The 13221-nt window shown below is 40.7% G+C and overlaps 1 protein-coding gene across 2 annotated transcripts in view; it reads right to left on the bottom strand.

Annotated features, from left to right (window-relative positions):
* The window catches only part of espn (espin), a 99285-nt gene extending 88709 nt beyond the window's left edge, over window positions 1-10576 (bottom strand). Inside the window, exon 1 of one of the 2 annotated variants that reach the window (XM_064923180.1) lies at window positions 9993-10576. In XM_064923180.1, the coding sequence (XP_064779252.1) occupies window positions 9993-10286 (294 nt within the window). In that variant the 5' untranslated portion in view covers window positions 10287-10576. The remainder of the gene's footprint in view (window positions 1-9992) is intronic. The other variant, XM_064923181.1, reaches the window with a different exon arrangement.
* Between the last annotated feature and the right edge of the window lie 2645 nt (window positions 10577-13221).

Here is a 13221-nt window from a genome sequence, read left to right as displayed (position 1 = left end):
ACGAAAGAGGAAAGACACAGGAAATATCAAAGTCATGTTTCAAGACTTAATGCTGATTCATTTAAATGGTAACATCCTGCGTGGTCTTGAATCACAAAGATGACATTGATCATCAGTATGCTCTGCATTCAAGATATCTTTAAGGAGTTGACTCAAGTGATTGAAAAATGAATATGAAACTTTCGTTGAAGAAATATACACTGAGTGAACCTGCTCTTTCCATGACCAACTGACCAGGTGAATCCAGGTTAAAACTATGGTCCCTTATTGTCACTTTCAAATCAGTGTAGATGAAGGGGAGACTGGTTAAAGAAGGATGAAGGATTTTTAAGGATTTTTAAGCCTTGAGACAACTGAGACGTGGATTATGTATTTGTGCCATTCAGAGGGTGATTAAAGTGCCTTTGCACGGTATGATCGTAGGTGCCAGGCGCACCGGTTTGAGTGTGTCAAGAACTGCAACGTTGCTGGGTTTTTCACACTCAACAATTTTCTGTGTGTATCAAGAATGGTCCGACACATCCATCCAACTTGACACAACTGTGGGAAGCATTGGAGTCAACGTGGGCCAGTATACCTGTGGAACGCTTTCGACACCTTTGTAGAGTCCATGCCCTGACGAATTGAGGCTGTTCTGAGGGCAAAAGGGGGTGCAACACAATATTAGGAAGGTGTCCCTATTGTTTTGTACACTCAGTGTAGGGTAACCCTGATGAATACTTTAATAGACGTTAAGCTATTATCTGATTCAGGTATCAAGTGTTTGCACCAGAAACCACTTTCACAAAACAAGCGGTGTGTGTCAATGATGCTCTGAAGCGATGTCAGTGACCCATTGACATCGTGTGGAAACCAACAAGGAGTACCCACTGTGTCAAAACTCATCTAGATTACATTACTAACGGGAAGAGAGACCATATACAAATGTCAGCCAATCACTGACACTCTATTTGGTGGTTGTATGGTCAGACAGCCACTCAAGCCTAGCAGTGAATGGTGAACATACACTGAGTGTACAAAACATTAGGAACACGTTCCTAATATTGAGTTGCACCCCCTTTTTCCTTCAGAACAGAAAAAAAGAATCCTTCTTTGACCTGTCTCCTCCTCTGCATCTACACTGATTGAAGTGGATTCAATGAAAAAAAATATTTTACCTTTATTTAACTAGGCAAGTCTGTTAAGAACAAATTCTTATTTACGATGACGGCCTACCATGGTCAAAACACTAGCCCGGACGACGCTGGGCCAATTGTGTGCCGCCCTACGGGACTCCCAATCACAGCCGGTTGTGATACAGCTTGGAATCAAACCATGCCTTTAGCACTGAGATGCAGTGCCTTAGACCGCTGCCCCACTCGGGAGCTCATTTAACAAGTGACATCAATAAGGGATCATAGCTTTCACCTGGTCAGTGTATGTCATGGAAAGAGCAGGTGTTCCTAATGCTTTGTACACTCAGTGTATGTGGTGGTAATGAAGGGAACACTTATTAGTCTACTTCTTTGACTAGCACTAATTTATTGAACAGAAAAATATTGAAAGGACAAAGTAGTACTAGTAGTAGTAGTAGTAGACATTCCATTGGTTTGGGGGGAGTAACCGCTCATTTAACCCCCTAATTTGTTGTTGAACGGTCTGTCATGAGTAGAGGTCGACCGATTAATCGGAATGGCCGATTAATTAGGGCCGATTTCAAGTTTTCATAACAATCAGAAATCGGTATTTTTGGATGCTGATCTATTTTTTTTTTAAGTACACCTTTATTTAACTAGGCAAGTCAGTTAAGAACACATTCTTATTTTCAATGACGGCCTAGGAACGGTGTGTTAACTGCCTTGTTCAGGGGCAGAACGACACATTTTCACCTTGTCAGCTCTGGGATTCAATCTTGCAACCTTACGGTTAACTAGTCCAACGCTCTAACCACCTGCCTCTCATTGCACTCCACGAGGAGCCTGCCTCTTAGCTGCTAGCTAGCATTAAACTTATCTTATAAAAAACAATCGATCAATCAATCATAATCACTAGTTAACTACACATGGTTGATGATATTACTAGTTTATCTAGCATGTCATGCGTTGCATATAATCGATGCAACGTTGGGGGATGATTTAACAAAAGCGCATTTGCGAAAAAAGCACAATCGTTGCACAACTGTACCTAACCATAAACACCAATGCCTTTCTTAAAATCAATACACAGAAGTATATATTTTAAACCTGCATATTTAGCTTAAAGAAATTCAGGTTAGCAAGCAATATTAACCAGGTGAAATTGTGTCACTTCTCTTGTGTTTATTGCACGCAGAGTCAGGGTATATGCAACAGTTTGGGCAGAATTTGCCAGAATTTTACGTAATTATGACATAACATTGAAGGTTGTACAATGTCACAAGAATATTTAGACTTAGGGATGCCACCCGTTAGATAAAATACCGAACGGTTCCGTATTTCACTGAAATAATAAACGTTTTGTTTTCGAAATGATAGTTTCCGGATTCGACCATATTAATGCCCAAAGGCTCGTATGAGCAAGGAACTCAAACATTAGCTTCTTTACATGGCACATATTGCACGTTTACTTCTCCAACACTTTGTTTTTGCATTATTTAAACCAAATTGAGCATGTTTCATTATTTATTTGAGGCTAAATTGATTTTTTATTGATGTATTTATATTAAGTTAAAATAAGTGTTCATTCAGTATTGTTGTAATTGTCATTATTACAAATAAATAAATAAAAATCGTCCGATTAATCGGCATCGGCTTTTTTTGGTCCTCCAATAATCGGTACCAGTATCGCCGTGGAAAAACATCATAATCGGTCGACCTCTAGTCATGAGGGTTTAGCTGAGCTTATTCAAGAGGTGATTTGCATAGCATTAGTAAGACTGATGGCATAAAGGTCATTTCAATGTTAAAGGACCCATGAGCACCAACATGTGAAGTTTAATAGGAGCGTGTAAAATTGGGTGTCAAATTAAAGCTAAGAGTATTTAGATTTTTTAGTAAGGCATATAAAAAAAATTACCATTTAACATCCTACAAATTAGGAATAAGCAAAGGTTTTCTGGTCAAACAGATGGAAAAGGAATCTTAGAAAATATCTACCACAAAAAGTCTTAAAGGGTATTAGAAATACATCACAACACAGTAATGTTGAAGTCACGACCCCTGCCAACTAATATCAACACTTCTATTTAGTTTGAGAAATGTTACTGCCTTCTGTAAGTTGAAGAAACGTTGCTTGTGACTTAATTCCGTTAGCAAAAACCCTTCTCATGAGGGAGAAATGTGAAAATATCTTAAAAGTTATGTGGGTTTTTGCTAACGGAATTAAATCACAAGACAATGTTTCTTAAACTTACAGAAGGCAGGAACATTTCTCAAACTAAATAGAAGTGTTGATATTACCCCAATTTCCCGAAAAAAATCTGTAATGGAATTTGCTACAATGGGAAATTATAGCAGTCACAAACCACAGGTGGGTTCACAAGTTTGGACAGCACAGCACAGTAGAGTAGAGTACAGTAAAGAAAAGTAGAGTACAGTACAGTACAGCAGAGTACAGTACAGTACAGCAGAGTACAGTACAGCAAAGGAAAGTAGAGTTCAGTATAGTACAGTACACTAATGTACTATACTAAACTCTACTCTACTGAGCTGTACTTTCATGTCCATACTTGTGAAACATCGACATCTATGATTGGTTCAGATTTGGTCTGGTCTGGACCAACCAACTTGTTTGGAGGCAGAGCTCATTAAAATAATAGCCAGTGTGAAGAATAATACCCAAATATGCAAAGGAGGATATTGCCTATTTATACCTTTGTGTACCTATTTAGGATACATCACCATGAAGAGAATGGTATGCATAATTATGGATATGAATTTCTGTGTAGTACAGATCAGGGACGTATAATGAAATTCCGTTACTGGCTATAAATCCACTTCACTTAGTATAGTTCAATAACCAAAACAGATTTTGGTTATGGTTCAATGTGTCATGTCATAGCTGACACCCCATTCTTTCTGCAGACATTATTGAATCTTAATTTGGAGCAAATGCCAGTGGCCAGTATGTGTTGTAATAAAAAGGTGTCACATGTTTTAAATCATTGCATGCCAACTATGAAGCCCCCCCACCTCTCTCTCTCTCTCCCCCTCCCTCAGCCTCTCCCAGCCTCTGTCTCCCAGCCTCTCTCTCTTGCCTCTCTCTCCCAGCATCTCTCTCTTTCCCTCTCACTCAGCATCTCTTTCCCTCCTTCTCCCCTACTCCCAGCCTAACGCTCCCCCACTCCCAGACTCTCACGCTCTCCCAGCCTCTCGTGCTCTCCCAGCCTCTTTCTCTCGTGCTCTCTCAGTCTCTTTCTCTCGTGCTCTCCCATCCTCTTTCTCTTGTTCTCTCTCAGCCTCTTTCTCTCGTGCTCTCCCAGTCTCTTTCTCTCGTGCACTCTCAGCCTCTTTCTCTCATGCTCTCCAAGCCTCTTTCTCTCGTGCTCTCTCAGCCTCTGTCTCTCGTGCTCTCTCAGCCTCTGTCTCTCGTGCTCTCTCAGCCTCTGTCTCTCGTGCTCTCTCAGCCTCTTTCTCTCGTGCTCTCCCAGCCTCTTTCTCTCGTGCTCTCTCAGCCTCTTTCTCTCGTGCTCTCCCAGCCTCTTTCTCTCGTGCTCTCCCAGCCTCTTTCTCTCGTGCTCTCCCAGACTCTTTCTCTCGTGTCTCGTGCTCTCCCAGCCTCTTTCTCTCGTGCTCCCAGTCTCTCTCTTTTTCTCTCCCAGCCTCTCTCATCCCCTCTCTCTCCCTCTCTCTCAGCCCCTTTCTCTCTCAGCCCCTGTCTCTTCCAACTCCTGACTCTCACTCCATCCCCCCAAGGGTGTTTTGCATCTGCACAGTTCTTCCAGTGAGTGTTTCTGTAAAATGTTCAGTGAAAATTGTTAATAGTAGTATTTGTGCATTGAGTTGTGTGGTGTGTTAAACTTTGAAATCAATGGTTTTTGTTTGGCATACATGTAAAGTGAAAAATTGGCATCTCCGCATTACCATGGAATTGCCCTATAACAAGTCTGTCATCCCTCCTTTCCATGTACCCTCTCTCTAAAGCCTGGGACATGTATGGGAGAACAGCCAGAGGAAAGAGGGATATAAATTCACTACTGGGTAAATCCATTTGAATTCAATCACTTTTTGACAGAACTCCTTTTGATTTGAGCGAAACCTTCCATACATATTTGCCCATTTCAGAAGTACTTAGAAAGTGACTTTCAGCTCTTGAATAAAAGGTGGGTGTCACGTTTTGGCTGATAAATGTACTAAAATGGGAATACAATTGAAATGGTTGGAGGTCCACACATCAGAGAATGTTGACCAGAATGGGGATATCCATTGTTTTTAAAGTATACTGTCAATCCTCCATAGGAAACCTATTGAAATCATAGAAAGATAGATCAACTCAGCAAAAAAAGAAACGTCCTCTCACTGTCAACTGTGTTGATTTTCAGCAAACTTAACATGTGTAAATATTTGTATGAACATAAGATTCCACAACTGAAACATAAACTGCACAAGTTCCACAGACTTGTGACTACCAGAAATTGACTAATGTGTCCCTGAACGAAGGGGGGGGGGGTCAATATCAAAAGTATCAGTCAATATCTGGTGTGGCCAACAGCTGCATTAAGTACTGCAGTGCATCGCCTCCTCATGGACTACACCAGATTTGCCAGTTCTTGCTGTGAGATGTTACCCCACTCTTCCACCAAGGCACCTGCAAGTTCCCGGATATTTCTGGGGGGAATGGCCCTAACCCTCACCCTCCGATCCAACAGGTCCCAGACGTGCTCAATGGGATTGAGATCCGGGCTCTTCGCTGGCCATGGCAGAACACATTCCTGTCTTGCAGGAAATCACACACAGTACGAGCAGTATGGCTGGTGGCATTGTCATGCTGGAGGGTCATGTCAGGATGAGCCTGCAGGAAGGTTAGCACATGAGGGAGGAGGATATCTTCCCTGTAACGCAAAGCATTGAGATTGCCTGCAATGACAACAAGCTCAGTACGATGATGCTGTCAAACACCAATACCAGACCATGACAGACCCTCCACCTCCAAATCGATCCCGCTCCAGAGTACAGGCCTCAGTGTAACACTCATTCCTTCAACGATAAACGCAAATCCAACCATCACCCCTGGTGAGACAACACCACGACTCGTCAGTGAAGAGCACTTTTGCCAGTCCTGTCTGGTCCAGTGACGGTGGGTTTGTGCCCATAGGTGACGTTGTTATCGGTGATGTCTGGTGAGGACCTGCCTTACAACAAGCCTACAAGCCCTCAGTCCAGCCTCTCTCAGCCTATTGCAGACAGTCTGAGCACTGATGGAGGGATTGTGCGATGTTGGTGTACCTCTGGCTGTTGTTGTTGCCATACTGTACCTGTCCCGCAGGTGTGCTGTTCAGATGTACCGATCCTGTGCTGGTGTTGTTACACATGGTCTGCCACTGCGAGGACGATCAGCTGTCCATCCTGTCTCCCTGTAGTGCTGTCTTAGACATCTCACAGTATGGACATTGCAATTTATTGCCCTGGCCACATCTGCAGTCCTCATGCCTCCTTGCAGCATGCCTAAGACACATTCACGCAGATGAGCAGGGATCCTGGGCATCTTTCTTTTGGTGTTTTTCAGTCAGTAGAAAGGCCTCTTTTTGTGTCCTAAGTTTTCATAACAGTGAGTTTAATTGCATACCGTCTGTAAGCTGTTAGTGTCTTAACGACCGTTTCACAGGTGCATGTTCATGAATTGTTTATGGTTCATTGAACAAGCATGGGAAACAGTGTTTAAACCCTTTACAATGAAGATCTGTGAAGTTATTTTGATTTTTACTAATTATCTTTGAAATACAGGGTCCTGAAAAGGGGACGTTTCTTTTTTTGCTGAGTTTATTAGAATAGACATGACGATTTAAGTTGACATGCCACGTGAGTGTATCAGTGGTCATTTTTTGTGGTAGTATTTAGAAGTTTCAATTTCAATTTAATTTACATTTCAATCGTGTACCAACACATTGCAGGGTTCTGAAGGGATAGGTCCATTCTATGAATTCGATTTCTATGACTGAAATGACACCCACCCTATAGTCAAGAGAATGTGGTGTCTCAAGCCATGGAATGCACGACACAAAAACCTCAGATGATGTTTAATAGAGTCTAAGCTACAACATATGCTTATGAATAAAAAATGTAGTTTGCACGTTAAAAGGTTTCAAAAGGACAATTTTTATTTAAAAAAAAACAAGTACTAAAATAGTTTGACAACACTGTTTGTAAGCTTTTAAATTATATCAATCTCAACCATTTATCTTTTCCAATGATGAAGAAATGGATGTCTCCTGTTATGGTTGTGTATGCAAAAGGGGTCAATTTAGAGCACCTTTATCTACCGATCGATTCCCCATTGCTACGACCTCATTTTTGCTGAATTGGTCAGTGAACAAAGCAGTGTGAATGCCAGTGTCTTTCAGTCCTAGCCCAGACTAAGTGATTGGCACATGGCGAATAGAGTTATCGAAAGATAAGTCATTAACCTAATTAATTGTGCGGACAATGTCATCAGGGCATACCGCTTTCCAAACTTCTAATCCCATTTGAATGTGCTCTATATAGGGTTTCATCCCTTGTACAGATTTAACACTCTTCAAGTACCCAAATGAAATAACACAGCTACCAGATGCTTCTAGACAGAGCCAAAACAAACTATTACTTGAGTTTCAAAGCAAGAAGCAGTGGAGGCTGCTTACGGGAGGACGGCTCACAATACGGGGAACGGAGCAGATGGAATGGCATCAAATAAATGGAAACCACGTGTTTGATGTATTTGATACCATTCCACTATTTAACGCTCCAGCAATTACCACGAGCCCATCCTCCCCAATTAAGGTGCCACCAACCTCCTCTGATTAGGTACATTATATAGTTTACTTTCAGACATGTGTTTAGGTGACATTGGACTAATGGTGTGCACCACTACTCTATGGCTAATAGATATGAAGATTACAGCTGAATACATCCTTGTGACTCTTTGACCGAAAAGGATATTGTCAAATCTTGTAACCAATGTCTCTACTGACTCAAGTGTGAAATGACGAATATGTATCATTGGGCTCAAATGCTGCTTTATGTGGACAAGTCAGACTTCTTGTTATTAACATAGAGGGTGGAAACGCTGTTTTATGTGGACAAGTCAGACTTCTTATTATTAATATAGAGGGTGGAAAGTGAATGTCTTTTTCACCCTATAACAATCACTTTTACACAATAATATTACATTCATATTTCCCAGGATGCTGAAAGTGAGGACAAACATTTATGTAACCTGTGCCATTAGGTAGACAGAGTTAAGTTTGTGTATGGAAATCAATGCGCTTTTACCAAAATGACTTTTCCCCCACGTTTTGTCAAATGGTCCAGTCGCTACACATTCAGCACGAGGACCTGGGATCTAGGTGAATTTTTTTCTCAAGCTGTTGTAAAAATCATATCAAATTAGTCCAGCATAGGTGACATTGTTGTATAGACCTTAGTACACTGGGCGGACTGCCTGCTGTGGTGACACTTCCCTTAGAATGGGTATTGATGATAATTACAGAGTAATAACTAATACAAGTCTCAGGTATTCTCAATGGCAACAGGTTATATACAGTAGCACAATTATCCTGACCATGTGTTGTTCATTGAGACAAACGCCTGCACAAGCCTAAAGAAAAGTGGGTGGTGCAGTCACTGATGTACAGTATTTAAACCCTGGATTGTTGATGCTATGTATTGACCATTGAGAGGCTTCGAAGCCACTTGTCGGTCATATTGGCACTCCCCAGTAGAAGCATTCCTCCAATGGAATGAATGGAATTCTACAGTATTTCCATTAAATGATTCAAGGACAAAATTGCATGTATATAATTATTTTATTAGTAATCTCTAAAAAATGATACTTTAATGAAAATGTTTTATATTTTTGGTATGTTTTATTTGTATGTTTAGCTTGCATAATATAATGTAAAAAATATGCATTAAGTTGTCTGTAATAGAATACATGTGGCAAAAAAACAACTGTAGATATGAATAAAATGCTAAATATGTTTTACAATGGTGGGGGAGTGCCAAGATGATGCACGATGGCTTCAACACAGCGCCCCCTATCAGTCATCTAGTGTAGGCCTATACATAAATCTTTGGGGGGTACTGGAGACAAGGTTTATCCTCTTAGGCAGATGGCTTCAACACAGCGCCCCCTATCAGTCATCTAGTGTAGGCCTATACATAAATCATTGGGGGGTACTGGAGACAAGGTTTATCCTCTTAGGCAGATGGCTTCAACACAGCGCCCCCTATCAGTCATCTAGTGTAGGCCTATACATAAATCATTGGGGGGGTACGAGAGACAAGGGTTATCCTCTTAGGCAGATGGCTTCAACACAGCGCCCCCTATCAGTCATCTAGTGTAGGCCTATACATAAATCATTGGGGGTACTAGAGACAAGGGTTATCCTCTTAGGCCTTTACAATAGAGGTCAAAGAACTGTCTGAGTGACTAATTGTGTTGTGCTGAAGTGGTGTGAAGAAGTGATGAATGTAATTTCCAGGCTGGAAATGTGGCAAAATGCTCAATTTGACAGTCAAGCAAATACTGACCTAAGAGAGATGGGTAGGCTCGGGCCTAGTCCAAGATGACTAATCATGGGAAACAATATAACTAATTTGTGTTTTTCAGGTCTAGGCTACAGGACTGATGGATTGGAAATTCAAGTAACTGCAGGCCTCGACTTTGCTGCTCTAGAAGTTGTCCTATAGACCTCTGAGCTCTGACTGGTCTTAAAATGATAACAAGAGGACTGTGATTAATGATGTTGGCTGTATTATGGAACTATAAGCCTTTTTAAAAAGCAATGTAGGCCTACTGTAGGCTATGTAGCTATGTAGCAAGAAAATAACTCCACTCACCGCGGTACGACATCCACCTTGAGTTAATAGCCACTGTAAGCAGGCCAGGTTACCAGTGGCAGCAGCGTCGTGTGCGGGGCTGGCGCCATTATTCGCCAAACTGTTGCCCGGTAAACCCGCTTCTTCCACGAGGAAACGTAGGCAAGTCAGTTTTCCAGCACGGGCGGCATGGTGGACAGGTGAGGCTCCGAGAAGGTCCTTTACGTCGCTGTTCAGTACTTTCTCCGCTAATTGCACTTTCAGAGTTTGTACATCCCCCTGCCTTGCGGCAAGCAGTGTCCTCTCCACCACCATAACTGCTGCTAGACAACTCCTCCTTATTTATAAACGCAGCATCTAGATGAGGTTTAACCTCTATTTAACTCCTGAACAATTTTCTTCGTAAATAACAATATAATTCCAGTCCTGTGATCATTACAGTAATATAACAAATGTATGTCCACTATTTAGAAGCATATCTCGTTGAATTGACAGAGATCTGCATACATCATCTAAGTGAGAGAAAAAAAGCCTATTTCTTTGGACAGGTAGGCGATGTCTTTCAATTAGCATGTTTTGGTCATTTTACTTATTAAAAACAAATGTTGTTTTACATAATATCAACCGAATTATAAAATTCTGAGTCATTTTAGTAATTGAGTTAATAAAGTAAACATAAACATAATTCATGCATACTGGTAACCTATAATTGCGCACGACGATAAAGTTCACCTGATGGCTCGTTCTCCTCTGCCTCAACACGCATAGCTCAAACACCTGTTACAGAGATATTCTTTGGTCTTCATATTGACTTCTTTCTTCATAATTTCTCTGTTATGATAACGTTAGTGGAGTTGTAGGACATTAAGAATATAATTCCGGGCGGCTGTCTTGGATCCCGTATCCACAATTGCCGCAAATCGCGACATGGGACTCACCACTTGATAAATAATCCATCGGGGGGAGGATCACTCCAGTAGTATGTTGGTCGCTTGAAATCGTCTCAGTAGTTAAAGGGACAGTAGCCTACGTCAGTGGTGGCCAACCCTCCCCTACTGATGGGGGTGCAGGCTTTTGCTACTAATGAGATCAGCACCTTGATGAGCAGAATCAGGTGTGTTAGAGAAGGTTTGGAGCAAAAACTTGCAGCTGCTCTCCAGGAGGAGAGCTGACCATACCAACATTTCAAATACTTGAGGTAGCCGAATATAGTTTATATAGAGTTTAAACTAAAATGCAACTATTTTCTTTGATATTCAAATTTAGATCTCAGAAAACATAAATCTTAATATGTCCTATAGCCTAATTAAATACACGAGGGAAATGGAATCATTTCAACATTAGAGTACACCACTTTTACAGCTTCAACATGACAAAAAAAACATATATTCATGAGTGAGACATAAGGTAATATAGGAGCACTTGACATGAAGTTCTTATATATGTGTAGTAACTTTGCAATTATTACAATAACAACATTGTTGTTAGATAGTACTTTGGAAATTGCTTTAGAATTGCATAATAATTTAGTTATTAAGTGTGCGTCCGTTCCCTCTGGCTATCTACTCCATTTTCAGAGCACGCGTCTGACTGCCAGAGCGCAGAATAACTGAGGGATTTACGAACGTTCAACATCCGTTGAATATGGCTGTTGTCAGTAAACGTTGGCAAAACAACGTCATTAAATTATTGCCAGCTGCAGTTACAGTCACCTACGCTCTAGATAACATAAAAACAGCATATCAGCTCTGCTAGGGCGAGTAAAATGGTCAGAGTGAGGTGTTCTCTAATTTGTGTCTGGAAGTAGCTAGCAAGCTAGCCAACGTTAGCCAGTTAGCTTGGATGTTTGACTGCAGTTGTGAGGCCAGAACGCTCGATCAACCCTACTCCTCAGCCAGAGCGTCCCGTGTGCGCTCTGACCGCTCTGAGAGAAAAAGGCTCTGCATATATGACTGGACAATCTAACAAGCTCTGCATTTACGAAGACCCAGGGGCCACTCTGAGCGCACTCTGGCACTCCAGATTGAATTTACGAACGCACCCTACATAAGTGGAATAAAGAACAGTCACTATTCCTATTGTGTACAGTAGTTACAAAAACACTCAGCTCATTGCTATGAAATTAAAATGCAATTAAGTATTATGTAACAACATGCTAATAAAATGATCCTCTAATTATTAATTACAGTTTTATTACACAGGCACAAGAACAGTTTAATGTTAAGTGTTACTGAGAATGTTAACGGTAACAAAAATATGTCTATTAAGTATCAAAAGGAAACAAAATATTCCAAAACTGCCTTCTTGAATCAACTACAGCCAATATAGGTGGAAATTCATGTTAGGTTGTATTCTGAGTAAACTATCCCTTTAAATATAGGGTAGTATGTGTTTGAAACAAGAACACTTACCCTCAGATGGACAAAGAAGTACAAAAAAGTTTTTTTCTAAGCATCCAAATTGCTATTTGCAATGTTTTCAAATGGCTTTGAATTAGTATGCAGTATTTTCAGGTATCACAAAATTAATTGCATGTTTCAAGCTTTTCAGCGGCATGTTGAAAGAGTAATACAGTAGTTGAATGTTACAACTTATTTACACTTATCTGTACAAAATATCATTGGTTTATTGGTTTGACTTGATTATGGGCAATGGGGCAATGGACATTCAGGAGAATGGACATATACAGAATGTTCAGATAGAAATGTATTGTGTAGATCAAATATGACTGTCAGATAGATTGGAATGGTATAGGAGATTGTGTGTACTCTTTTCAACATGCAGTTCCAGATACAGCCCTGCCATTAGTTGAAGGCAGCCAACCCAGTAGTTCGGTATCAGATCGGTATTAAAATAGCTTTAGAAAGTAATTACTTTCTGAGATCTGTATTCAAATAGTTTAGAAAAGTAGTCACTTTCTGAGATCTGTATTGAAATAGTTTTAAAAAGTCATTATTTTTTGGGACAACAGACCTAATTTGTGTTTTTCAGGTCTAGACTACAGGACTAATGGATTGGAAATTCAAGTAACTGCAGGCCTCGACTTTGCTGCTCTAGAAGTTGTCCTATAGACCTCTGAACTCTGACCGGTCTTAAAATGATAACAAGAGGTCTGTGTGATGAATGATGTTGGCTGTGTTATGGAACTATTAGCCTTTTTAAAAATCAATATAGGCCTACTGTAGGCTATGTACCAAGAAAATAACTCCACTCACCACGGTACGACATCCACCTTGAGTTAATAGCCACT

The sequence above is a fragment of the Oncorhynchus masou genome, chromosome 18, assembly GCF_036934945.1.
Source record: "Oncorhynchus masou masou isolate Uvic2021 chromosome 18, UVic_Omas_1.1, whole genome shotgun sequence".
NCBI classification, from domain to species: domain Eukaryota; kingdom Metazoa; phylum Chordata; class Actinopteri; order Salmoniformes; family Salmonidae; genus Oncorhynchus; species Oncorhynchus masou.
Note: the sequence above shows the minus strand (reverse complement) of the source record. Positions and strands in the feature narration are given on the sequence as shown.